The sequence below is a fragment of the Onthophagus taurus genome, chromosome 5, assembly GCF_036711975.1.
Source record: "Onthophagus taurus isolate NC chromosome 5, IU_Otau_3.0, whole genome shotgun sequence".
In the NCBI taxonomy this organism is placed as follows: Eukaryota; Metazoa; Arthropoda; class Insecta; order Coleoptera; family Scarabaeidae; genus Onthophagus; species Onthophagus taurus.
In genome coordinates, this window is record NC_091970.1 from 3,133,450 (window position 1) to 3,159,844 (window position 26,395).

The window sequence follows — 26,395 nt, forward strand, 5'->3', positions numbered from 1 at the left end:
AATATGTTTGAAAGTGAATTTTATGTATTATATAGAAAAATTGGCATAATATATAATATAATATAATAAAATAATAGGAGAAAAATGTAATTATGTATGAATATGTCATAATTGAATGTTAAATATATTTTTGAGGTTAATAATAAGATAATTATTTAATAAATTGTTTAATTATTATTTTTATAAATAAAATGATTAGTTTAAATTAATAAAGATTTAATTCTCAAATAACTAACTAATTTCACTTATAAACACTTTTAGAAAAATGGCTTTGTGCCTAACTTCATATTAATTGTGGTGCACTTAAAATTCCGTAATTTATTTATTAAAATTAAAAATAAGCGGTAATTGAAACTAAAAGCTTTACACAACGTTTATAAAATGGATGAGCAGGTTCCAACCTGTTCAGATTCAACTTTAAATGTATCCGAATCGAAAGATGAAACCGATCAAAATGTACAACATAACCTAGATGATGCATCTCATGAAATGGATATAGATAGTGAAAAGAATATTGAAGAAGACTCTGAGAATATAAATGAATTAGATAAAGAGTGTTTGGAAGAGGTAAAAGATGAGACAAAAACTGAATTTGTAACAATGGATAAAAATGATATTGAAAAAAATGAGATTGTTGTTGAAGAACAAGATCCGATTGCAGGGGCGGAAGCTAAAATTGAAGGTGATGAGGAGTGTATTTTACCGGATGAAGAAGGGAATGAAGAGGATGATGACGATGAGAAATATATTGTAACAAAAATTAATGAAGAAGATTACAAGGAATGTATGGAATGTAATAAAAAAGAAGTTCCAAAATATTCTTGTATAATAAGCGAGAAAAAACGTTACATTTGCAATGAAAACTGTTTAAAAGTTCTAAAAGAGAAAAAAGCTGGGAAATTAATAATTCGTGATTTACGAGTACGAACATTCGCTGTCGTTTCTGATGAACCAGGTAAAGAAAACGATAATAATTGCACTTTTTGTAACAAACCAATCTCAACAATTTTATATTTTAATTATAACTGCATGAATTTTTGTACGAAGGATTGTCTTGGAGATTATCAGCGTCAATTGGGCTCGAATTGTTATCAATGCAAATTAGAAGTCCCCGAAACGTTATTAGGAAAGTATTGCGTTCGTTTTGGAACTGAAATAAAACAATTTTGCAAAAATAGCTGTTTATGGGAGCACAAAAGGGGCCAAATGTTTTGTACAGTTTGCCAAGCGATCGTGTCAGACAATACATTCCATGGATTATGCTCGTTACTTTGCAATAACGTCTCAAAAGGCGTCAAAGAAAAAGCGATTTGCGCAGTTTGCAAAGTGCAAAAAAATGAAAACGTTGTTTATGATAATAATGGCCGAATTTATCGATTTTGCGGCGACCCTTGCTTCTTAGCTTACAAATATGTCAATAATGTTTGTCCAATTCAATGCGAATTTTGTAAAAAGTGTTTTAATTTTGAGAAATTAGATTATTCGTTTTGGTTTTTGGATAAGAAGCACGATTTGTGCTCTGAGGATTGCAAAAAATTGTTTATTGCAACTAACAGGAAAATAGTTCATTGCAAAACTTGTAATGTTAAAAAATATGATTTCGATATGATTACTGTAATATTTTCTGGGGAGAATTTCACGATTTGTTCGTTAAATTGCTATGAAATTAAGATATCATCAAAAATTGGGGCAGAAATGCAGTGTGATCATTGCAAATTAAATTGCCACCCACAATTCCATATCAGAACGATTGATAATGTTATCCACAACTTTTGTTCTGCGCTATGTTTAAGGCGGTTCAAAGATAATTTAAATACTCAACCTGAGATTGAGTTAAATAAAGTAAAACAAATCGTTGTAATTAAACCCCACCCTATTCCAATACAAAGAAATGTTGCAACTATGTGCAAACCCAACTTAGTCACAAAAGCGATTAGTTGCCGCGTAAAAGAATCGAATAAAAGTACTCAAACGGACTGCTCATCCAACAAAATAATCGTCCCAATCCCCGTTCCGATTTATGTCCCAACCCCTTTACCCATGTTTTCTTTCCCAGTACCTTGCCCGTTTCCTCTCCCCATCCCAATCCCCGTCCCAATTTTTATCCCAACAACACGAAACTCCTTCAAAGGCATCCAAAAAGAAATTAACCGAATCAAAAATAAAACTCCAGCGAATCCCCTCGAAGCCGAACTATTAATGATGGCCGAAATAGTCGCCGATGAAAAGCAAGCTCCCACCGACTCAGAAAGCGACGGGGAAATAATCGGAGAACCAAAAACCGAGGATGTCCAAGAAGACGAAGAGGTCCAAGGGAATTTCGGCGAAGACGTCATTCAAATGGCACTAAAAATGGCGTCCGATTTCGATGAGAGCGACGATTTAGAAGCTTCGCAATCCCAAACTGACGATGATTCCCAAAGGATTGATTCAATCGTCGATAATAAAGCGAGAAATAAGAGCAAAAAAAAATCGAGCGAGGATAAACCCGACGCTAATATGTGCCTAAAATATACTTTTGGGGTTAACGCTTGGAAACAATGGGTTAATATAAAAAATAACGAACACAAATCGAAAAAAAAATTTAAAACCGAAATTTTACACACAACCTCAGACGAATTAAATTATTGTTTGTGTTTATTCGTGAAAGAAGTCCGCAAACCAAACGGCTCCGAATACGCCCCCGATACAATTTACTACCTATGTTTAGGAATACAACAATATCTCTATGAAAATGGAAGAATCGACAACATTTTTTGCGACTCATTTTACGAGAAATTCACCGATTGTCTCCAAGAAGTTTGTCAAAAATTTTCCCTCCTCTACAACGAGTCTCAATACATAGTAACAAGAGTTGAGGAAGAACACTTATGGGAATGCAAACAATTAGGGGCCCACTCCCCTTTAGTTCTATTAAACACATTAATGTTTTTTAACACTAAACATTTCGGTTTAACCACCGTCGAGGAACACTTCCAACTAAGTTTTTCCCACATAATGAAGCATTGGAAAAGACATCCGAGTCAACCGGGATCAAGAAACGTTTTATTAAGATTTTATCCCCCTCAAAACGCGGATAAACCGCGTAAACGAAAAGTTTACGAGCAACAAGAAAACGAACAGAACCCAATTCGATGTCCGGTTAAGTTGTACGAATTTTATCTGTCAAAGTGTCCGGAAAGTGTTAAAACAAGAAACGACGTTTTTTATTTACAACCGGAGAGGTCGTGCGTCCCCGATAGCCCCGTTTGGTATTCAACGATGCCGATGAATAAAGAACCTTTGGAGAAAATGTTGGGGAGAGTCAAAATGGTTAAAGAAATTAATGTCGCTATTTTAACTTGTTAGATTTTGATTTATTAATTAAAGTTATTATAATAATTAATTTTTTAAATTAAGGTTATGTTTATTTTATTTAAAATTTCCAGCATTGCCAACATAAATTTAAACTGTCATATGTCAAAACGCTCAAAATCTCCTATGTAAATTTACAAATTCCCTAAATTTAACGTAAAATATTGATTTTATGCCAATAAAATCTTTAATGGGTGCGTAACGCGTTAATCACATTTACTTTTTACCAGATAAACTCGAATTTAATTGAAAAAAATCGTAATTTACGATTTTTGAGGTTAAGTTGTCAATCATAAAAATGGGTAAATTTATAAACGGATTTATTCTCATCTCTATACTATGTACGATCGGTTTTATTTATGGATTATTAATGTTTCTCTCCGATTTCGAACCTAACAAATGCGAGATGACCTATATGTTCGAATACCCCCAATTCGTGGTAAGCATCGATAACCTTTCAATTTCGTTTTAATCTAATTTACTTTTTCGCAGAGAATATCCGTTCCTGAAGATCAGTATTTTAAAAAGTATTCTTTATACGCTTATAGCGAAGGTAGGTTAACGCAAAAATCGAGAAATATGCAGTTTGATGGTATTCCGGTTTTATTTATTCCTGGAAATGCTGGTTCTTATAAGCAAGGTGATTATAAATTATATACAGGGTGATTTATAATATACAGAGCAGACAAATAGGGTAGGTACTTGAGGTAAAATTTTCTTAATAATGGTTTTTTAAAACTTAATGGTTACATAGATATTGCATGTTAATTTTTTTAATAATTTAATGTCCATTTATGAGAAACGCTTATATTCAGTAAAGAGCAATTAAAATACTTGTCAACGCCGTCCTCATTTTTAAAGGAGCTGCAAAACTAGACAATTTATTGTTTTAGTGGTTTTGTTAGTTTAAATAATACAGTGTAAGCAGGTTGTAACGAAATTCCGGTTATAACGAACGCTTACCTTTTTTTGAGTGATTTCCGGTTTGATTCTGCTATTTTTTAAAAGATGGCGCCATGATATTTTTCTTACCTACCGGGGAATCACAAAAAATACTCGATACTGGCTTGAGACACGCGACGTAACATTGTTGGACTTTGAAACAATTCTACGGTTAACTTCTTTTTTATTCTTTGTGTTATCAGTGTATTGACTGTTTAATAAAATGAGAGACTGGAAAGTAGTATTAAAAAAATCCGAAAACATAATCACGATGATGTAGACTTTATTAAAATGGTTTACGCATAAACGCTACCAAAATGAAAGAGTCTGTTCGAAAATGTTAAGCTTAAAAGCAACGGAATTCGGTCAAAAGTTACAAGATGACTTCGAATGTACTGAAAGTTGGATAGAACGATGGAAATAACGTTTGTAGCGGTACAATAGTCGAGGAATCAGCAGCAGTACATCTAAAAATCGTCGACAACTGAATATCCACAATTGTACCAACAATTAGGAGTAAGTTTAATGGCCCCTTTTCACTATGGCTCATGATGGACCATTAAAATGGTCGCCATACACTGGTGTAGTCTAGATGGCCTACCTAATGGACCACTGTAAGCAACAGGTGCTGTTGACGACCGAAATGGTTAAGCAATGATTGATAATGATCACCATTATTCACTACTTATGGCCGCTTCACCCCTCTATACAATGGCGATGGCTGGCAGTAGTCCATGATAAGCCATAGAGAAGGTGATGAGACAGGTTTATTTTATAAACTTACTCCTAATAAAATTTTATATAATAATGTATAGTGCGAAAAATCCGAGGTGTTTTAAAAACGTTCACACATTACCTATAAAATATTATGCCAATTCTAAATGACATGACGAATGGGATATAGAATTAAATAAGAAAAGATGCCCTGCTCTTCCGAGCATCCCTAATACAAAATTCAATCCAGTTGATCTTTATGCCACTGAAAACAAGCAGTAAACTTCAGCCAATGAACCAAGAGATAATTAATTCTTTTAAAAGTCATTACCGACAATATCTTTTACTGAAAATTGAGTCCACGATAAAAAATTGTTTCAGACGCCACGTACAGTTTAGAAATAGAGTTTATTTCTAAAAGTTGTATTGGTAGCGCTGAAATAAACGGTGATGAAAATGTGGCAACTTCGGAATTTTTAACGGTTAACTAAATTGCCACTACAGTATACCACTCCTGTATAAAGAGACCTGCGGACGAGATGATGAAGAGAAGGATAGTGATGATGAGGAATGAGGAAAGTTTAGCGTTCAGTCAGCTGAACATATTAATTATGGAAAAACTTTCTGGTTTATTTGCCATTCAGCTGGATGAAGCGACAGACAGTAATAATGATGCTCAATGTGTGCGAGGATTTGTTAATTTACAAAAAATGACTGCTACCAGGAAGATTTGCGAGTTGTTTACGGCTATAGATTCATACATGGAACAAGATAACAGTTCGATGTCAGTTTAATATGGAGCATGCTCTCATTAAAACCAAGGATCCAAATTCAAAATGTACACATTGTATCATACATAGAGAGGCTCTGGCTGCAAAAAATATATCACCTGAATTAAATATTGTGATGGATGTAATTATCAAAGTGGTAAACTTCATAAAAATAAGACAAGATTTTTCCAAAAGCTTTATGAAGAAAATCTTTACTTTATTATTGTAACTCTCGTTGGTTGGCAAGACGTATTCTCACGAGTTGTATGCGTATTTATTGATAAAATCGCATCCTGACTCAAAAAAAGTTTAAAGATACTGACTTCTTAATACAGCGTCTTATCGACTGTATGCCACGTCGTGTAGCTATGGTACGCGCTGCTCACAGGGGATAGTCTCGCTGTTGATGTATTCTCTCCCAGCAGAGTTGCGCCGCTCTCCATGTGAGGATAAGTTACACTACTTTAGTACTACTTCCATACCAAATTTCATTGCACTAGACACACGCGTTCAGATTATACAGGGTGTGCTCGTGAATTATTTCCAACGATGTATTTGAAAAATTAGATACTCTTAATAAATCGCTGCAGGGAAATGAAACACCTATATTGCAACTGGCTAATAAAATTGCAGCGTTTCAAAAGAAGTTGCTGTTTAGGAAAAGAGAAATAGAAGAGGAGCAAGAAAAATCTGTTCATGATCTGAAGCCAAGTTTGCGATTGATATTAATCCAACACTTATCAACATTAAGCACCGCATTTTGATATCCATTTGCACTTTCAACAGCCGAGGAAGAACAACTGTTAGAACTATCTTGCGACACGAACCTAAAAGTACGATTCGACAAAAACAAACTGTTTCAATTTTGGGTCAACGTATCTCAAGAATATTCTACTCTCAGTATTACCGCTTTGAAGATTCTTTTACCCTTTGCCACGTCGTATTTCTGCTTTTCTGCAGTTGCAGTAATTAAGTCAAAATACAGATCACAAATCAATTTAGAAAAAGAAATGAGAGTAGCGATTTCAAAATTTCAACCTCGATTTGAGAAAAGCAAGCTCATTCTTCGCATTGATTGTAGTATACTTGCTAAATAAATAAAGTAAATAAACAAATAAATATTTTCTTTTAGAAGGAATGTCTTCAATTTTTTCCTAAGTACCTAGATACCCTTTTAGTCTGCTCCGTATGTTATAAATCACCCTGTATTTATATGTATGATTAAATTTGTTGTTTTTATAGTGAGATCATTAGCGTCGGTGGCGCTTCGAAAATCGATTAATTCACGAACAACGTTTCATTTCGATTATTTCACCATTGATACTAACGGAGAACTTTCCGGGACAAACGGAGTTTTATTAAACGATCAAATGACTTACGCCAATTATTCAATGCACCGAATTTTAAATTTGTACCCAAAGGGTAATCGGAAGCCTAATTCGATCATTTTAATTGGTCACTCGATGGTATTAACCCACTTAATCATAACTTAATGATTAATAATTATTTATTTTAAGGGGGGAATTGTTGCGAAAGGTTTAGCTACATCCCTACGTAAAGATAGCACTTTAATCCCTTTAATAATAACGTTAGCAGCACCACATCAAAGACTCCCCATCGTTTTTGATTACTACGCCCATCGTTTTTACTCAAAAATTGCTTCGAACGACGATACACTATCTAGTTTAGTTGTAAGCGTTTATGGTGGTCACAACGACTTTATGGTGAGCCCAAATTTGGCGAAATCAAGTGGAGTAAGTGCTGTTGTAACTCATGTTCCGAAAACTTGGTTATCAACGGATCATTTATGCATCTTATGGTGTAAACAATTAATCCTCGTAATTAATAAGGCTTTATTTGAAAGTGTCGATTACGAAACAAAACAATTATCGACCGATAAAAATTACGTGAGGAACGTTTTTGAAAATAACTTATTAACGGTAAAAATAATTAATAAATTTAATTTTTTTAATTAAAAAAAAATCATTTTAGAACTCAGGAATTAAAACGAAATTTCGAGATAGATACGAAATAAAAGCAACGATTGATACAAACGGAGAATGGATCGAGTATTTACCACGTCAGTACTCGATCAAATTAATCGAAGGAACAAAAAACGTTAAATATTACATGATCCGGCTATTTCATAACCCCAAACACGAAATGTTATCGTTAATGGCGATTAATTTAAAAACGATCGATTGGGTTTATGTTTGTTCGGCTTCGGAGATTCAAGGAAATAGTCGTGTTTGGTACTTTTCACAATTAAAATTGAATCAACATTTTTATTTATAAATTTTTAGCTCCCACGGAAAACATTTATCTCACTTATCGTTAATAGCACCGTCAAAACGACAAAAACGTCGCACTTTTGATATAAATCTTCACGCTTTACAAGAAAAATATCCCGCCTTTAGTCACGTCATTGTTAAAATTCCAATAACTTCCGATCCGATTACTTTACACGTTGATATTTTCGAGAATAACCAAAGAAGGGTTGAGGTAAAATTACCAAATCAATTCATGCAACGGTTAACGTTGAAGAAACAGGTTATTGTTGAAGAAACGATTGAAAAAGCGATCCGTTATCAGCTCGATTTTCCAAAATTAACGCATATCATGCAAGTTTTTTTGTTGCATGTTGAACCGGTTAAATGTCATGGTAATATTTACCATACAACGGCTACTGTTGTGAGTCCTTGGAGCGGGGAAAGTTATCATCATCATTTTACGTAAGCTCAATATCTAAGCATTTTGTATGATAATAATTTTTTTTTATGATTAGGGAGGTCGACAAAGATCCTTTGGTGTTGAGATTGTTTGCTTCAAAACCATATGATAATGACAATACTGGAGCTTATGTTCAATTAACATTAGATCCGGAATGTCGGTATAAAATAAGGTAAGAAAGTTTATAATTTTAATTACTTAATTAACTTAATTACTTTTAAGTAAGCAGTGTCAAGTGTTTTATTAGTAGTTTCTAGTCGTCTACATTGAAAATGTCTTCTGCCAGCAGTATTTTGTCTTTTATCAGTAGTATCTAGTCTATTTCAAGCAGCATTTAGCCTTTTGCAAGCAGTATTTAGTACTTTGCAAGCAGTGTCAAGTGTTTTATTATTATCTTCCTGCCTTTTACATTGAAAATGTCTTCTTTCGGCAATATCTGGTCATCTGCCAGTAGGATCTAAACTTCTGCCAGTAGTAGCTAGTCTTCTATCAGCTATATTTAATGTTTCTCATGCGATATCAAGTGTTTTATTAATAGTTTACAGTTTTCTACGTTGAAATCGTCTTCTGCCAGCAGTGTCTAGTTATTATCAAACAGCATTCAGTGCTTTACAACAATGCTAAATGTTTTATTATCAGTTTTTAGCTTTTTGCATTGAAAATGTTTTCTTTTAGCTATATTTAATCTTTTCCCTAGAGTATATAGCGTTTGACAGATAGTGTAAACTATTGTATTAACAGGTTCTAATCTTCTACATTGAAAATGTCTTCTGCCAGCTGTATATAGTCTTGTGTCAGTTACATTTAGTGTTTTGCAAGCAGTGTCAAGTGTTTTATTAGTAGTTTCTAGTCGTCTACATTGAAAATATCATCTGCCAGCAGTATTTTGTCTTTTTCCACCAGTATTTAGTCTTTACACGCAGTATTTAGTGATTTGTAAGAAGTGTTAACTGTATTATTGGCAATTTCTTATCTCTTACTTTGAACATATCTTCTGCTGGCAGTATCTAGTCCTCTGTTAGTAGTATTTAGTCTTCTGGAAGCTATATTTAGTATTTTGCAAGCAGTGTCAAGTGTTTTATTAGTAGTTTCTAGTCGTCTACATTGAAAATATCACCTGCCAGCAGTATATTGTCTTTTTCCACCAGTATTTAGTCTTTTGCACGCAGTATTTAGTGAATTGTAAGAAGTGTCAAGTGTATTATTGGCAATTTCTTATCTTTTACTTTGAACATATCTTCTGCTGGCAGTATCTAGTCCTCTATTAGTAGTATTTAGTCTTCTGGAAGCTACATTTAGTATATTGCAAGCAGTGTCAAGTGTTTTATTAGTAGTTTCTAAACGTTTACATTGAAAATATCATCTACCAGCAGTATTTTGTCTTTTTCCACCAGTATTTAGCCTTTTGCACGCAGTATTTAATTATTTGCAAGCAGTGTCAAGTGTATTATTGGCAATTTCTTATCTTTTACTTTGAACATATCTTTTGCTGGCAGTATCTAGTCCTCTATTAGTAGTATTTAGTCGTCTGGAAGCTATATTTAGTATTTTGCAAGCAGTGTCAAATGTTTTATTAGTAGTTTCTAGACGTTTACATTGATAATATCATCTATCGGCAGTATTTTGACTTTTTCCACCAGTATTTAGTCTTTACACGCAGTATTTAGTGATTTGTAAGAAGTGTCAACTGTATTATTGGCAATTTCTTATCTCTTACTTTGAACATATCTTCTGCTGGCAGTATCTAGTCCTCGGTTAGTAGTGTTTAGTCTTCTGGAAGCTATATTTAGTATTTTGCAAGCAGTGTCAAGTGTTTTATTAGTAGTTTCTAGACGTTTACATTGAAAATATCATCTACCAGCAGTATTTTGATTTTTTCCACCAGTATTTAGCCTTTTGCACGCAGTATTTAATGATTTGCAAGCAGTGTCAAATGTATTATTGACAGTTTCGTATCTGTTACATTGAACATATCTTCTCCTAGCAGTATCTAGTCCTCTATTAGTAGTATTTAGTCTTCTAGAAGCTATATTTAGTATTTTGCAAGCAGTGTCAAGTGTTTTATTAGTAGTTTCTAGACGTTTACATTGAAAATATCATCTACCAGCAATATTTTGACTTTTTCCACCAGTATTTAGTCTTTTGCACGCAGTATTTAGTGATTTGTAAGAAGTGTCAAGTGTATTATTGGCAATTTCTTATCTTTTACTTTGAAAATATCTTCTACTGGCAGTATCTAGTCCTCTATTGGTAGTATTTAGTCTTTTGGCAGCTATAGTTAGTATTTTGCAACCAGTGTCAAGTGTTTTATTAGTAGTTTCTAGACGTTTACATTGAAAATATCATCTACCAGCAGTATTTTGTCTTTTGTCACCAGTATTTAGCCTTTTGCGCGCAGTATTTAGTGATTTGTAAGCAATTTCAAGTGTTTTATTATCATCTTCTTGCCTTTTACATTGAAAATGTCTTCTACCGGCAATATTTGGTCATCTTCCAGTAGTATCTAGTCTTCTGCCAGTAGAAGCTAGTTTTCTGTCAGCTATATTTAGTGTTTGTCAAGCGATATCAAGTATTTTATTAATGGTTTCCATTTTTTTACGTTGAAAATATCAACAGTGTCTAGTAATTATCAAGCAGTATTTAGTTTTTTACAGGCAGTGTTTAGTGTTTTGTAAGCAGTATCAAGTGTTTTATTAACAATTAGTCTTCTGTATTAAAAATGTAATTTGCCAGCAATATCTACTTTTTCAGAAACAGTATTTAGCCTTTTACAAGCAGTATCTAGTCTTTAATTAGCATTAGTTCAACATCAAGTCTTCTGCCAACAGTATTTATCTTCTGTCAACAGTATTTAGTTTTCTGCGAACAGTTTTTAGTCTTCTGCCAATATTATTTAGTCTTTTTCAAGTAGTATCTTATCTCCAATTGACTTTATCATAGTAAATTCTCTTTTAATACTTTCTAACCCAGCTGAATTTCTTTTTTAGCTTAAAGATGTTACTTTTTTTGTAGTTTTTTTTTTAAATAATTTCTTTTCCTTACAGCATTGAAGCATCAATATCGAAACAATTCGCTCAATTCGCCCGTTATTACTCCCCATTCATCTTCTCAAGCGTCGCCTCGGTAACTTTACTAGTTTTAGTATACCAATTAAAAGGAGTTTGCGAAACCCAACACTTCCCCATGTTCTTAACCGGATTAAAACTTGGAGCGAAACCTTATTATTTCTTGCCAATAGTAAAAATCGCATCGCAAATTTTATCGTAAGCCAAAATAATGTTAATTTAATAAAATAATTAATTTTTTTTTTGTAGAATCCCCATTTTATTAAAAATCTTTCCCCGTCCCGATTGGAACGTCATCCAACACGAAGGTCTAAACACATTTTTAACCCCAATTTTATTATATTTGGCCGCCGTCGGAATTGTTTGGGTCCTCTCATTATTTTTAATGATAACCCTTTTCGTTTTTGAGTCAACAATTCACAAGATCGTTTTAAAATTAATTTCAAAAACCATTCAAACACCCGCAAGTTGGTCCGATTGGGTTCTTAGCGGATTCCAAAAGTTCCCGACGTTAGTGGCAGCTTGTTTAATAGCAATTAGTACAACAACTTGTGGCGGATTAGCTTTGGCTTTAGGGTGTATGTTTTATTTCTTTAAGTTGACTCAGATATCTCAAGATGTTATTGAGAATATCGTTAAAAAATTATTAAAAATCGTCGGGGTTTGGATCAAGCAAATATTTAAGAAGAGTGATTCTAAAACTGCGATTACTTCTTCTCCTGTTGAGAAAGATAATGAACAAGAAAATGATGATAATGAAGATAAACCAACAACTTCAGATAAAAAGGAGGATGAAAATGAAGGGATATTTTTGTTGCTTCGCGAAGTTCTCGAAAACAACGAGTTATTTTTCCACTTCACCATGTTTTCTTTATGGTTTTTGGTGACGTGCATAAATATCCCAACAACATTAACTTGGGCCCACAACTTCAAATACAACCCAAAACTCATAGTTGATCCATCCTTTATCCCCGGATTAATTCTTTGCGGTTGTGCAATTCCTTTATGGCAGATGGAATTACCCAAAGTGTCCAAGTAATAATAATCATTCATTATTTTATAACTTATTAATAATTTATTTACAGAAAAGGATACATTGAGATTAGTTACATAATCTACTTCTTGGCGGTTATTGGACAAATTTACGGCGTATTTTCTTTGTACGTATTAAACTACACTCTAACCGGAGTTATTTTCATCGTTGTTTTGCATCAATTGCTCGCCCCGAGAGAATTAACGACAAACGATGATGGGGAGCCGAGTTTTAAAGACGCCAAAGCTAAAATGGAGTAATTTGATGTTATTAAAAAAATCTTGCTGTGATAATTTTGAATTTTTATTGATTTAAAAAATTCTTATAACAATAAATGTTTGATGTTAAATGATTAAGTTATTATCTCACATTACATTATACAAATGTTCGTAAATTACAGCGCCATGTAGAAACCTGTAATGACGGCGATTCTTTGTATCGCCGACAGATGTCGGTGAAAACCATTTCGGAAGGGCTAAAAATCGATTTTGATCGTAAGTATCCTTTAGTTGCTTCTAAATTCTTTAATTTATAAAAGAAAATAATTTGGGTAATTAATTTAATTATTAATAATCACCTGAATAATCTCTTTGTTTCTTAAAGTGGCAATTTCCATGTTTTTCTCGCGTTTTTCTCGCCTCTCCTTTTTAAACTCGCTATGTTTTTGAATTTTCTCTTCTTTTCTAGGATAAAGAAAATCAATTATTAAGATCACAATTAATTACATTTAATCAATACTTTTTGATTAATCTCTCATTTATACTTGATTCTTGGGTTGAATATTTCGCGAGAATAACCTCAATCTCTTCCGCCATATTGACGTTTAAAATGTTTGTATTGACGTTACTAAGAAAGTGGTTGCTAGTTAACTTGATTATTTTGTTTTAGTTTATTTTTATTAAAAATTAAAAAAAAAAGGATTATTCATATTTACACGTGTAGAAAATGACGATCTGTTGTTCACATTCCTCGAGGAATATGAAGCAACAGGTATTTTAGTTATTTCCAAGCGATAGCCTTGTCGCTAATTTGAATATTATCATCCTTTTTTAAAAGTTACTTCGTCATCGCCGGATGACCTTTAAGGATTAGCTGGCATAAAGTCGATTTTCGCAATTATTTTAAAAAATATGGGGAAAAATGAAAAGGATAAAAAACCGCTCTACTTTTCCGATAACCACCTTCAGCGATTACACATAGTTTAAAGCTTTTTTAAAACGTGTCATTTCAATTTTCAACGTCGATTTAGTCGGCTGTGTCTCCTTTGAAAGTTTTTTATTGCTAAATTCTTTTACATACTTGGTCCTCGCGAATAAACCTGTTGATTTATTAATTTCGTTTGTTCGTGTGGCTCGAGTGAGTAAAAAAGTTGTTAACTCAAAAATTAAGTAGTCAAAGAAGTTTTTGAAGAACAACAATTTATTTGGTAACTTTTTATTATATATTTTTTTAATAATTATCATTTATCATCACATATTTCTTGAAATAATTGCGATAATAATGATATGACTGTTAATGAATGGCTTAAAAATGTTGCTTTGCTACTGCCAAATTTAAATTGTGTGTACTCATCCTGTTCCCTAAGTCATTTGGAACATCTTAAGAAAAAAAAATAAATAAATAAATAAAATTGCAAATTTAGAGGTAACGAAACGACTGTTTGCAATAGTGTAATTTTTTTTGCTACTGCCAAATTTGAAATGTATGTACTCATTGTGTTCCTTAGGTCATTTGGAACATCTTAGGAACAAAAATAAATTAAAAAAATTAAAATTGCGAATTTAGAAGTTAAGGGACCCAGTGTTTAAGTCATTTCCAAAATTGAAATGTGTGTATTAGTCGTGTTACAAAGAATATTTTATGTATTCTAGAAGCAAAAACTAGAACTAACACTAGACCTAGAACTAAGTTAGCTTGACCTAGTGTTAGTTCTAGTTTTGATTGCTATTTCAGGTAGGTTATTAAGATTCTTTTAAATGATATTTCTAAGAAAACTATCCCATTGTAATCATCCTAATCGAGATCCAAGGTCTTATCCTAGCTCATCTTATCACATTAGGCTAAAAAACAAACATTTTGGATATATCCTCATGTTCCTACAGCTACCCAGGATAATTAATTAAATGCAAAGAGATCTGAAGCACCTAATTGGGTTAATTTAATATAAAATAAAAATCAAAAAATATATTACAATAATTTATTTGGTAACTTATACTTTCTTTTACTTAATTAAAGTATAGATACAATATCATTACAGTACTCAGTATTTCTCGTTTAATCCTTATCAATTTTTTTTTCTTAACTTAATTATTTATCTTCGGCATTATTATCGCGTTTAACGATGTCAATTTTTGCGCTGGCTGTGTACAAAAATATACGAAGATGACATTTATCTCGGAAGAGGAGGAGGAAGATTCAATTTCAATTCGACAACGAAAATATTGATCGAAAAGGCAACAAAAAAATGTTTTTCTGACGAAACGGAAGACAAAAAGATTTATTTACGTCCTTAATTAGTAATACTTTTTTGACGCGTAATCGCAACTCGATTATTAACAAAAAATTGATGTGATATGTTTCTTATAATCGTTTTTAATATTTATACAGCGGGATGCATTTTCAATTTTTTTAATGACACTTTATACAAACACTACGCTAATTTATTTATTGTTTATAGGATACAGGTTAGCATAATGGACGATTTCTTTTACAATTAATTAGTTTTCTAATATTTTACAAATGATTTTTTTTATTTCATTACTTTTTGTGGCAGTTATTATTATCGTTTCGTTCCTTTTTATATATATATTATAGTTTTGTTATCAAATCTAGGAATTTGAACGGTTAACATTGTTGGAAGTTTTCTTTAAAACCTTTTTGCTTAGCTATTCTTGTTTTCAAGTTAAAAATAATTCCCCTATTTCTTCAAGGATAAACGTTATCACGACGACTCAAGTATGACTCAATCCTTAACAACTGGCACAAAACGCAACAAAAAGGAATTCGAATAACTCCAGCAAAATAATAATAATTATATATAAATGACTAGTACAGGAGTTTATTTTTTAATCATTTTCATTATTTTTTTTGTTATAATTATTTATATTTTTTCATCACGATGAAGGCGCCGAGTTTTTTTTTAATTATTTTCTTATCATTAACTCTTTAACGCAAATTTAAAACGAATTAAGTGTGTCTTAAAGAGTTAAAACAAAGAAGGGAAATATACAATGGTGTAGAAAAAGTGATTTTTGTACAAATTCACAGCATGTTTCCCGGTTCGCTCCTCGTCGATGGATGATACACCTGCTTATGAGGATTAAAACTACTCAAGTGAGGAGGGGCCCCGTTCCATGATAAACCGGGAGGCCCAACTCGAGCATAAACCGAATTTGAATTCGACGGATCGGGTGAGGAATTATTTGTGTTATTAATTAATGGATTGGAATGATTATTCTGGTTAATAATCGTTTCTTTTCGCTCTTTCTTCCGTTTTAAAGTGTGAGTTGGCGCGAAATACGAATCAGAGTACACCTTTCTGTTATAATAACCTCCGTTTGATGATGGATAAATTGGTTCATCCGCGTTTGGGGCAACTGGTGGGATCCAAACCTAAAAATAAAAAAAATTTAATCATAATTTAATTAAATATATACTGCAATATCTCCACTGAAAGCGACCTCGGCTTAACTTATAAAGCCGAGGTCGCTTGCGGCCGAGGCAGTTCAATTAATGACATCTTGATACAATATTAAACAGTATATATTGGCCTCGGTTTAAGTATGGATGAATAGTGTCTTTGTGTAATAAGCCGAGGTCGCTTGTGGGCGAGGCGCTACAATTTATACAATATTGGACAACATACAGGGTGAGCTATTACTATCCCGGCGGTCGATAGTTACTAAATCGTTTGAAAAACAAAAAAATATTTTATACAAAACTTGTTTGACTCGTCACTTTCTATTACGTAAAATTATTTTCCTTATACAGGATGTTCCATTTAAGCGTAACGGAGGCGGCTCATAGTTCCTGAGATATTCAATTGTTCTTCCAAAATGTGCCCATTACAGGATCTTTTTAAATACGATGTAAAAACGACATTTTTTCTGATTTTGATTTTAAACTACGTCAGACAATAGTCAATGCCAGTAGGTAGATGATAGTATCCAAAGATATTAGGTACAATATACAGGCTGTTTATAAAGCTTAGTTACTTTTGATGTTTTTCAAATGGCTTTTTCTTAAGTTTTTTAAATGGAACAGCCTGTATATTGTGTGCTAGTTGAATTGCTCATCAAGTGCTCTTTAATTAATGATAATAATGTCTAATTAATGTCTACTTATGTCTAACTTTGTCATTTGTAAATCCGTAATATTATATTAAAATACAATTAAAAAAAACTTTAATAATACAATTAAATGGCAGAACAATAAATCCCTTTTTTCATTACTAAATTATTTGAAGGAAATGCAGCAACAAACTATGTACAATTACTAAACTTTGCTCAACAAATAGGTATTAATTTAATTAATATTTAGAAGTTGTTGAAAATGCCGCCCATTTTCTCTTAACATGTACATTTTATTTTCTCTAAAGTCGTAAATTTTATGGCTCAACAATTGTATATTTAATTACTTACATATTTTTAAATCTCATAAGCAGCAAAATTATTTTACATTATAAAATATTAATCAAATAATAAAAGGAAGACAAAAAAAACTGATAAAAATAAAAAACTGACAGAATATAATACATTATTCTTTAAATTCTAAATATCAGCAAAACTACTAAAGTTAGATATATGACATACTTATTATTAATTAAAGGTAACTTGATGGGCAATTCAACCAGCACACAATATACAGGCTGTTCCATTTAAAAAAAGTATGAAAAAGCCATTTGAAAAACGTCAAAAGTAACTAAGCTTTATGAACACGCTGTATAGCGTATCTAATATCTTTGGATACTATCATTTACCTACTGGTATTGACTATAATCTGACACAGTTTCAAGGCAAAATTGAAAAAAATGTTGTTTTTACGTCGTTTTTAAAAAGATCCTGCAATAGACACATTTTGGAAAAACAATTGAATATCTCAGGAACTATGAACGCTATGAGTTAGTAACATATACGTAGTATAAACTAATTTAATTCTATTCAGAATAAGATAAAATATACAGGATGTTCCATTTAAAAAAAATCTACATTCTCTCCGTTACGTCTAAATGGAATACCCTGTATAAGTGAAAATAATTTTACATAATAGAAAGTGAGTCAAACAACTTTTGTATAAAATATTTTTTTCTTTCTTAAACGGTTTAGCAACTATCGTCCGCCGGGATACTAATAGCTCACCCTGTATATTATACTCTAATGCCTCGGCTTAACTATGGATGAATAGTGTCTTGGTATAATAAGCCGAGGTCGCTTGCGGACGAGGCGCTACAATTTATCCAATATTGGACAACATACACTCTAATGCCTCGGCCGCAAGCGACCTCGGCTTAACTATGTATGAATAGTTTATGTTTTGTGTAATAAGCCGAGGTCGCTTGCGGGCGAGGCGCTACAATTTATCCAATATTGGACAACATACACTCTAATGCCTCGGCCGCAAGTGACCTCGGCTTAACTATGTATGAATAATGTATGTTTTGTGTAATAAGCCGAGGTTGCTTGCGGACGAGACGCTACAATTTATCCAACATTGAACAACATACACTCTAATGCCTCGGCCGCAAGTGACCTCGGCTTAACTATGTATGAATAATGTATGTTTTGTGTAATAAGCCGAGGTTGCTTGCGGACGAGACGCTACAATTTATCCAACATTGAACAACATACACTCTAATGCCTCGACCGCAAGCGACCTCGGCTTAACTATGTATGAATAGTGTATGTCTTTGTGTAATAAGCCGAGGTCGCTTGCCGACGAGGCGCTACAATTTATCCAATATTGGACAACATACACTCTAATGCCTCGGCCGCAAGCGACCTCGGCTTAACTATGTATGAATAATGTATGTTTTGTGTAATAAGCCGAAGTCGCTTGCGGGCGAGGCGCTACAATTTATACAATATTGGTCAACACATACTCTAATGCCTCGGCCGCAAGCGACCTCGGCTTAACTATGAATGAAGTGTATGCCTTTATGTAATAAGCCGAGGTCGCTTGCCGGCGAGGCGCTACAATTTATCCAATATTGGACAACATACACTCTAATGCCTCGGCCGCAAGCGACCTCGGCTTAACTATGTATGAATAGTGTATGTATTTGTGTAATAAGCCGAGGTCGCTTGCGGGCGAGGCGCTACAATATATCCAATATTGGACAACATACACTCTAATGCCTCGGCCGCAAGCGACCTCGGCTTAACTATGTATGAATAATGTATGTTTTGTGTAATAAGCCGAGGTCGCTTGCGGGCGAGGCGCTACAATTTATACAATATTGGTCAACACATACTCTAATGCCTCGGCCGCAAGCGACCTCGGCTTAACTATGAATGAAGTGTATGCCTTTATGTAATAAGCCGAGGTCGCTTGCGGGCGAAGCGCTACAATTTTGCAATATTGGACAACTCATACTCTAATGCCTCGGCCGCAAGCGACCTCTCTCGACCAAAATCTAAATTCCAATATCTGCTATTCAGTATTGTATCGATATGGCATAAATGGTACTAATATATTTAATTAAATAATCACCATGGAATTTCCCATTCGCTTAACTAAAGTTGTTGTTGCATAAGGCGCAGGAGAAACAGCTCCATTACACTGAATAACATTTTGATCGACTTCCGCGTAATCAGCTAATGATTTATCGATATTTGGACTTGCGTAGTCCTGTATTTGCGCTTTCCTCCCATACTCGTTTTTTAAAACGGAATAATTTTTATTGTCGATATATTCGAGGCGATCCGGCCGCAAATATTCCTTTTGATGCAACGGATTTGTGTGTAAATTAATGTTATAACTATTATTATCCTTTTTCGGGGCTAAATTGCTGTAATCTTGTTGCGGGAGTTTCCCATAATCGGGGAGAGTGCTCGAAAAATCGGGAATCGCGTCTTTATCCAGCCATAAAGGTGGATCTTGCTTGCTCATCGGCGTGGTTAAAACCGCCCCGTTTGAGCGAGATGGCAAATTTTTCTTCGATAACAACTGCCTCCTCCTAACGATCAACATAGCCCCAAATAAAATTATCATAACAGTCACCATGCTTATTAATAACGCCATGAACCAAGTTTCGGTTAAAAACTCAACCTCTTCGATGTTGGCCCCAATCGGGCGTTGATGTTGGTCGCTTGATGGTTGATCCAGCTTTAATAAAGCCGGGGTGCTGAATGGACCAACCCCAACTCGAGTGAAAGCAGCGACTTTTACGGTGTATAATAACCCCGAAAGTAAATTTGATAATAAAAGGGTTGGTTCGCGATCGGTTGTGATAACCTCACTTTTAGAGTTAGTTATATTCGGCTTAATTTCGACTTTAAATCCTTGTAATTCCCCGTTGATGCTTTCATCGCTCGGAATTAACCACTTCAAATAAACCGAAGTTGAATTAACCAACATAGCCTCCATATTACTCGGGGATTTACTCGGCACATCCTCCAAAGTCTTCACAGTTCGCGAATTCGAAGGTTGCCCCTCAACGTTTTTGTAAAAAGGCACCAAAAAGAATTGGTACTTGGCCCATTTCTCCAAGTTATTCACCGTAAACCCCGAAGTACTCCCTTTATCCAAAAGAATCGTCAACATGTTATATTTATTCGGGTTAACATCCAAAGAAACATAATAAATATATAACCCCTCAAGGTATTTCGAATCTGAAATCGTCCAAACTAATTTTACAGCTGTTGATAAAACTGGGAGAGCTTCGTTTAATTTCGCGATCGATGAAGATATCAAACTAGCTCGCGCCTCACTGATTTCAGTGACTTCTGGGTTACCCCAATTTTGCGTTGTATCTTGCCCCACAAAAATTGGCTCCGACAACAACGAGGGTGGTCCTAAACCATGCGAATTCTCAGCTCGGATCAAAAAAGTATAAGGAATCCCCGATGTTAATAAATGCTGGGTGAAATAAGGACCCGAAACTCTTCTTGCAACGATAGTCCAAGTTGGGATCACACCTTCTTCTCTCCCGAATAACTCGACTTGATAACCAAGTAATGAAGATGACCCAATCTTGTTGTTTTGTCCCCACGTAATCGTAACGCTCCCTTCGCTTTGATTTAAAGCGTGAGGTCGACTTGGAGGACCTGGTAACATAACAAATTCCGGCGCTTTAAAGAAATTGATATTGGGATTTTTTGGGTTTTCAACCCTCAAGAACCCCGACCAAGTTGCTTTTCCCCCACGGGATGAGGCAACGCAAGTGTATTTCCCGGAATCGGTTTTTTCTAAATGTTGAATCATTAAGATTCCCGATAAAGTCGTGTTGATCTTTTCTGATTGTAAAATCCCAACTTCTTCTTTATACCATGATATCACCGGGGTTGGGGTTCCGATTGCTTCGCAATGTAACACAGCCATTGAGTTAAACGGTAACGTTTGGTTAACAGGTCCTCTGATGATGACGGGCGGGGGTCGATCTTCTTTTGAGGTTACGGTCAGTCTTGTGCGCGAAGAAACGGCCCCCGCCCAATTAATCGCCGAACAGATAATAACGGTACCCGAATTTTGTATTTGAGCATTCTTCAATGTTAAAGTAGCACTATTTCCTGAGCTGTAAGCTTCGAAATTACCGAAAGATGTGCCGGGGAAAATCAAATTCCGATCGCTTTCGAACGACCAAAAAATAAACGGTGATGGATTCCCGTTCGCGTGGCAATGAAACATCACTTCTTGTCCTACTTCTATCGTTTGGGCTAAAGGTCTTGTTGTGAAGGTGGGCGGAGCGTGAACGATTAAGTTTCCGGTTGCGGTTAAAGACCCGGCAGGGTTGCTAACATCACAAGTGTATTTTCCTTCGTCTTTTAATACGACATTTTCTAATCGTAAAGTTCGATCTTCTAAAACGCGGACTCTTCCTAACGGCATTGATCCTCCAGTTGCGTTGCGCCACCAAGACACTTCAGGGAATGGATCTCCGCCGACGTTGCAAGAAAATTCAACGGTTGAACCAACCAAAGCGGTTATGTTTTGAGGTGGACGAATCATAAATGGTTTTACTGAAAATTAAAAAAAAATAAATTTAATTTTAACTATTATTTCCGAGATTAAAGACAACAAGGGGTAATTCAAGCAAACGCTTCTGTGAGTTAGTTATATTACATCTTCATTTGAAACTTGTTTTGGAATGGTATTTTAAACAAATTTTATCTAAAATGATTTTTGATAAAATTGAATTTTCATCGTACTATTCACAGGGAAATATAAGATTTTATAATTTCGATTAATCGGAAAAAATGTTTTAATGAAAGTTGTTACTGGCTCGATTGTAAATAAGATTTGTTTGAAACATTTTTCTTTAAAACCACAAATGGCGAAGTTATTGGCTATATTCCAGACATTTGACACAGCCTGTATATATGTGTATATATCAGTATACAGCGCTATCTAGTAACTATATCAAATTTTTTTATTTAAATAATCGATTATAAATCATATTCTAAACAAATTTTATCTGAAACAATTTTTGATAAAATTAAATTTTTTTCATCGTACTATTCACAAGGAAATTTAAGATTCTATAATTTCGATTATTCGAAAAAAATGTTTTAATGAAAGTTGTTACTGGCTCGATTGTAAATAAGATTTGTTTGAAACATTTTTCTTTAAAACCACAAATGGCGAAGTTATTGGCTATATTCCAGACATTTGACACAGCCTGTATATATGTGTATATATCAGTATACAGCGCTATCTAGTAGCTATATCAAATTTTTTTATTTAAATAATCGATTATAAATCATATTCTACACAAATTTTATCTGAAACAATTTTTGATAAAATTAAATTTTTTTCATCTTACTGTTCACAGGGAAATATAAGATTTTATAATTTCGATTATTCGAAAAAAATGTTTTAATGAAAGTTGTTACTGGCTCGATTGTAAATAAGATTTGTTTGAAACATTTTTCTTTAAAACCACAAATGGCGACGTTATTGGCTATATTCCAGACATTTGACACACCCTGTATATATGTGTATATATCAGTATACAGCGCTATCTAGTAACTATATCAAATTTTTTTATTTAAATAATCGATTATAAATCATATTCTACACAAATTTTATCTGAAACAATTTTTGATAAAATTAAATTTTTTTCATCGTACTGTTCACAGGGAAATATAAGATTTTATAATTCCGATTATTCGAAAAAAATGTTTTAATGAAAGTTGTTACTGGCTCGATTGTAAATAAGATTTGTTTGAAACATTTTTCTTTAAAACCACAAATGGCGAAGTTATTGGCTATATTCCAGACATTTGACACAGCCTGTATATATGTGTATATATCAGTATACAGCGCTATCTAGTAACTATATCAAATTTTTTTATTTAAATAATCGATTATAAATCATATTCTAAACAAATTTTATCTGAAACAATTTTTGATCAAATTAAATTTTTTTCATCGTACTGTTCACAGGGAAATATAAGATTTTATAATTTCGATTATTCGAAAAAAATGTTTTAATGAAAGTTGTTACTGGCTCGATTGTAAATAAGATTTGTTTGAAACATTTTTCTTTAAAACCACAAATGGCGAAGTTATTGGCTATATTCCAGACATTTGACACAGCCTGTATATATGTGTATATATCAGTATACAGCGCTATCTAGTAACTATATCAAATTTTTTTATTTAAATAATCGATTATAAATCATATTCTAAACAAATTTTATCTGAAACAATTTTTGATAAAATTAAATTTTTTTCATCGTACTGTTCACAGGGAAATATAAGATTTTATAATTTCGATTATTCGGAAAAAATGTTTTAATGAAAGTTGTTACTGGCTCGATTGTAAATAAGATTTGTTTGAAACATTTTTCTTTAAAACCACAAATGGCGAAATTATTGGCTATATTCCAGACATTTGACACAGCCTGTATATATGTGTATATATCAGTATACAGCGCTATCTAGTAACTATATCAAATTTTTTTATTTAAATAATCGATTATAAATCATATTCTAAACAAATTTTATCTGAAACAATTTTTGATCAAATTAAATTTTTTTCATCGTACTATTCACAGGGAAATTTAAGATTCTATAATTTCGATTATTCGGAAAAAATGTTTTAATGAAAGTTGTTACTGGCTCGATTGTAAATAAGATTTGTTTGAAACATTTTTCTTTAAAACCACAAATGGCGAAGTTATTGGCTATATTCCAGACATTTGACACACCCTGTATATATGTGTATATATCAGTATATATATATAAGTAAATATATAAAAGTAAATAAGATTTGTTTGAAAATTTTTTTGATTCAAACAATAATTATTAAGATAACCTCAATAAAATTTTATATACAGGGTGCCCATTATGTATGGAAATAGTATATATCTTGGTAGGTATCAACTTTATAAAAAAACATTTTATACAAAAGTTGTTTAATATTTTATTTGCCACAATAAGACAGCATTCAATTGTTTTTATTTCAGAAAACAACTGAGCAACGAATAACACTTGAAGTTTTTTAAATGGCAACGTACCTTTTCGTTAGGTTCATTTGATAGATTTTTTTTCTCTTTACGATGACGTAAAATTTTAGTACCTTTATATAAGAAAACTTTTCAAAAAAATTTAATAATTGTTTATTAAGAAAATTTAACTAATAACATTAATCTAGATATTCGAGATCGTCAAGTACCTCGAAGTACCTCTAATTATTGAAGATTTACGCTAATTTTTCGTATTTGTTTTATTTTGTACGTAAATTTAATTTACGGTAATAATTCGAGGTAATTGACGATCTCGGATATCTAGATTAATGTTATTGATTAATTTTTATTAATAAAATTTGTTTTTATTAATTAAAATTTGATTATTTTTTTCAAAAATGTTCTGATGTAAGGGTACAAAGATTTTACGTTTCTTTACTTCTCAGATTACTCTTCAGATGTTGTCAAATAGATTGTCATTTGTTGTATCAGAGTATCTTATACAGGGTGGTCAAAAATTGAATTACTGTTTCTCCATATTCAATGTCGAGAAAGTCGAAAATTTTAAATGGAACGCCCCATATTTTTTTAGTCTATCAGAAAGAGAATTTAATTCGCTACAAATTACCTATAAACATTCCCATATCTATTTATTGTAGTTTGCCTCATATTGCGAAATTTATTAAAACATGCACGAAATGCAGGTTTTTTTATTAGAAAGCTATGAAATTTTGACAATTTTTGGTCCATGTTTGTATTATTGTTGTCATTAGTTACATTTGACGACGGGTGTAAGTCATTGAACATCATGGTAAATAATGATGATAAAATTTCCTGCATATTTTGATAAATTTAAGAATATGAGAGAAACTACAATAAATAGGTATAGGAATGTTTATAGATAAATTGTAGAGAATTAAATTCCCTTTCGTATAAGCTAATAAAATATGGAGCGTTCCATTTAAAATTTTCGACTTTCTCCCCATTGAATATGGAGAAACGATAATTCAATTTTTGACCACCCTGTATAAGATACTCTGATACAATATATGACAACCTATTTGAGAGCATCTGAAGAGTAATTGTGGCAATTTAGAGCTTTTTTGAATGAACGTTGGCTGGGATATAGGGTTTTAAAGAGCATGGTGAAATTTGCCAAAAAAAGCTTAAAACCAAAATAACTCGAAAACGAAAAACGCTAGGTACCAATAACCTTTATGAAAGTCGACATATTTTTTTACGTACAATTAAAAGGTGCAATAAAAACTATAGCATTCCATTTAAAATAACGAAGTTATGGTCTACTTCCGGTAGACTGGAAGTGGCAGCCATCTTGAAAATATTTTAGATCGAAAGTTCCGACTGAACAACCCATACTACCAAAATTTCAAAACTGTACGAATACTGGAACTTAAAAAAGTTCTAACGAACCACATAGAGAGTTACATAATGGGCAACCTGTATATATATATTAGTATACAGAGCCATCTAGTAACCATATCAAAATTTTTTATTAAAATAATCGATTGTAAATCAGATTCTAAACAAATTTTATCTGAAACAATTTTTGATAAAATTAAATTTTCATCGTACTATTCACAGGGAAATTATAGATTTTATGTATAATTTCAACTATTCGAAAAAAATATTTTAATGAAAGTTGTTACTGGCTCGATTCTAATTAAGATTTGTTCGACAAATTTTTTGATTCAAACAATAATTATTAAGATAACCTCACAAAAATGTTATACAGGGTGTGTCAAATGTCTGGAATATAGCCAATAATTTCGCCATTTGTGGTTTTAAAGAAAAATGTTTCAAATACAAGTTTCTTTATTAATGATTGTTGAAACTGTAATTTTTTTGACATTTAAAGCTGTCAGCGGTGTTATTTCGGCGCCTACTTTGATTGTAATTAGCTGATTCAAAGACTTTCAAAAAACGCAATTTTTCTCGATTTTTTTCGTATACAATCATATGATTTGATATGTTTATTGCAAAGAGGAACTTATCCTCTATCAAAGTATGCAAAAAAAATATATGCATCCGATTTAAAATAACAATATTGGTTGCCATAGCAACGAAAAAAAAACAATGCAAACAAGCAAATATCGCCAAAAAATGTGCCACAGTTAATAAAGAGTTTTTTATTTGAAACAT

At 32.8% G+C, this 26,395-nt stretch overlaps 3 protein-coding genes and 1 long non-coding RNA gene across 5 annotated transcripts in view; 2 read left to right on the forward strand and 2 right to left on the reverse strand.

Moving 5' to 3' along the window:
* The first annotated feature begins 272 nt into the window (after positions 1-272).
* On the forward strand, positions 273-3,398 carry LOC111426759 (zinc finger MYM-type protein 3-like). The gene has a single exon (XM_023061436.2). The coding sequence runs from the start codon at positions 382-384 to the stop codon at positions 3,346-3,348; it is 2,967 nt and encodes a 988-aa protein (XP_022917204.2). The 5' UTR covers positions 273-381; the 3' UTR covers positions 3,349-3,398.
* Positions 3,399-3,460: 62 nt separating this feature from the next.
* On the forward strand, positions 3,461-12,957 carry LOC111426760 (GPI inositol-deacylase). Its single transcript, XM_023061437.2, has 10 exons — positions 3,461-3,793; positions 3,847-3,994; positions 7,023-7,246; positions 7,298-7,720; positions 7,773-8,032; positions 8,084-8,512; positions 8,566-8,682; positions 11,555-11,773; positions 11,825-12,610; positions 12,661-12,957. The coding sequence occupies exons 1-10, from the start codon at positions 3,653-3,655 to the stop codon at positions 12,866-12,868; spliced, it is 2,955 nt and encodes a 984-aa protein (XP_022917205.2). The 5' UTR covers positions 3,461-3,652; the 3' UTR covers positions 12,869-12,957.
* Positions 12,899-13,275, reverse strand: LOC111426761 (uncharacterized). Its single transcript, XR_011640478.1, has 2 exons — positions 13,186-13,275; positions 12,899-13,083 (listed from the first exon to the last, which is right to left on the reverse strand). It is a non-coding gene; the product is annotated as an uncharacterized lncRNA (long non-coding RNA).
* A 1,516-nt stretch (positions 13,276-14,791) lies between these two features.
* Positions 14,792-26,395, reverse strand: part of LOC111426130 (roundabout homolog 1-like) — an 89,659-nt gene continuing 78,055 nt past the window's right edge. For both annotated transcript variants that reach the window (XM_023060505.2, XM_071196155.1), the window contains 2 exons: positions 19,317-21,784; positions 14,792-16,220 (listed from right to left, as the gene is read on the reverse strand). In XM_023060505.2, coding sequence (XP_022916273.1) covers positions 15,870-16,220; positions 19,317-21,784 — 2,819 coding nt within the window. In that variant the 3' untranslated portion in view covers positions 14,792-15,869. The remainder of the gene's footprint in view (positions 16,221-19,316; positions 21,785-26,395) is intronic.

Coding starts and splice junctions, on each gene's coding strand:
- LOC111426760 (XM_023061437.2), top strand. CDS start 3,653: ATGGGTAAATTTATAAACGGATTTATTCTCATCTCTATACTATGTACG. Junction 8,033..8,083: donor CAAGGAAATAGTCGTGTTTG/GTACTTTTCACA, acceptor ATAAATTTTTAG/CTCCCACGGAAAACATTTAT. Junction 11,774..11,824: donor ATCGCATCGCAAATTTTATC/GTAAGCCAAAAT, acceptor TTTTTTTTGTAG/AATCCCCATTTTATTAAAAA.
- LOC111426759 (XM_023061436.2), top strand. CDS start 382: ATGGATGAGCAGGTTCCAACCTGTTCAGATTCAACTTTAAATGTATCC.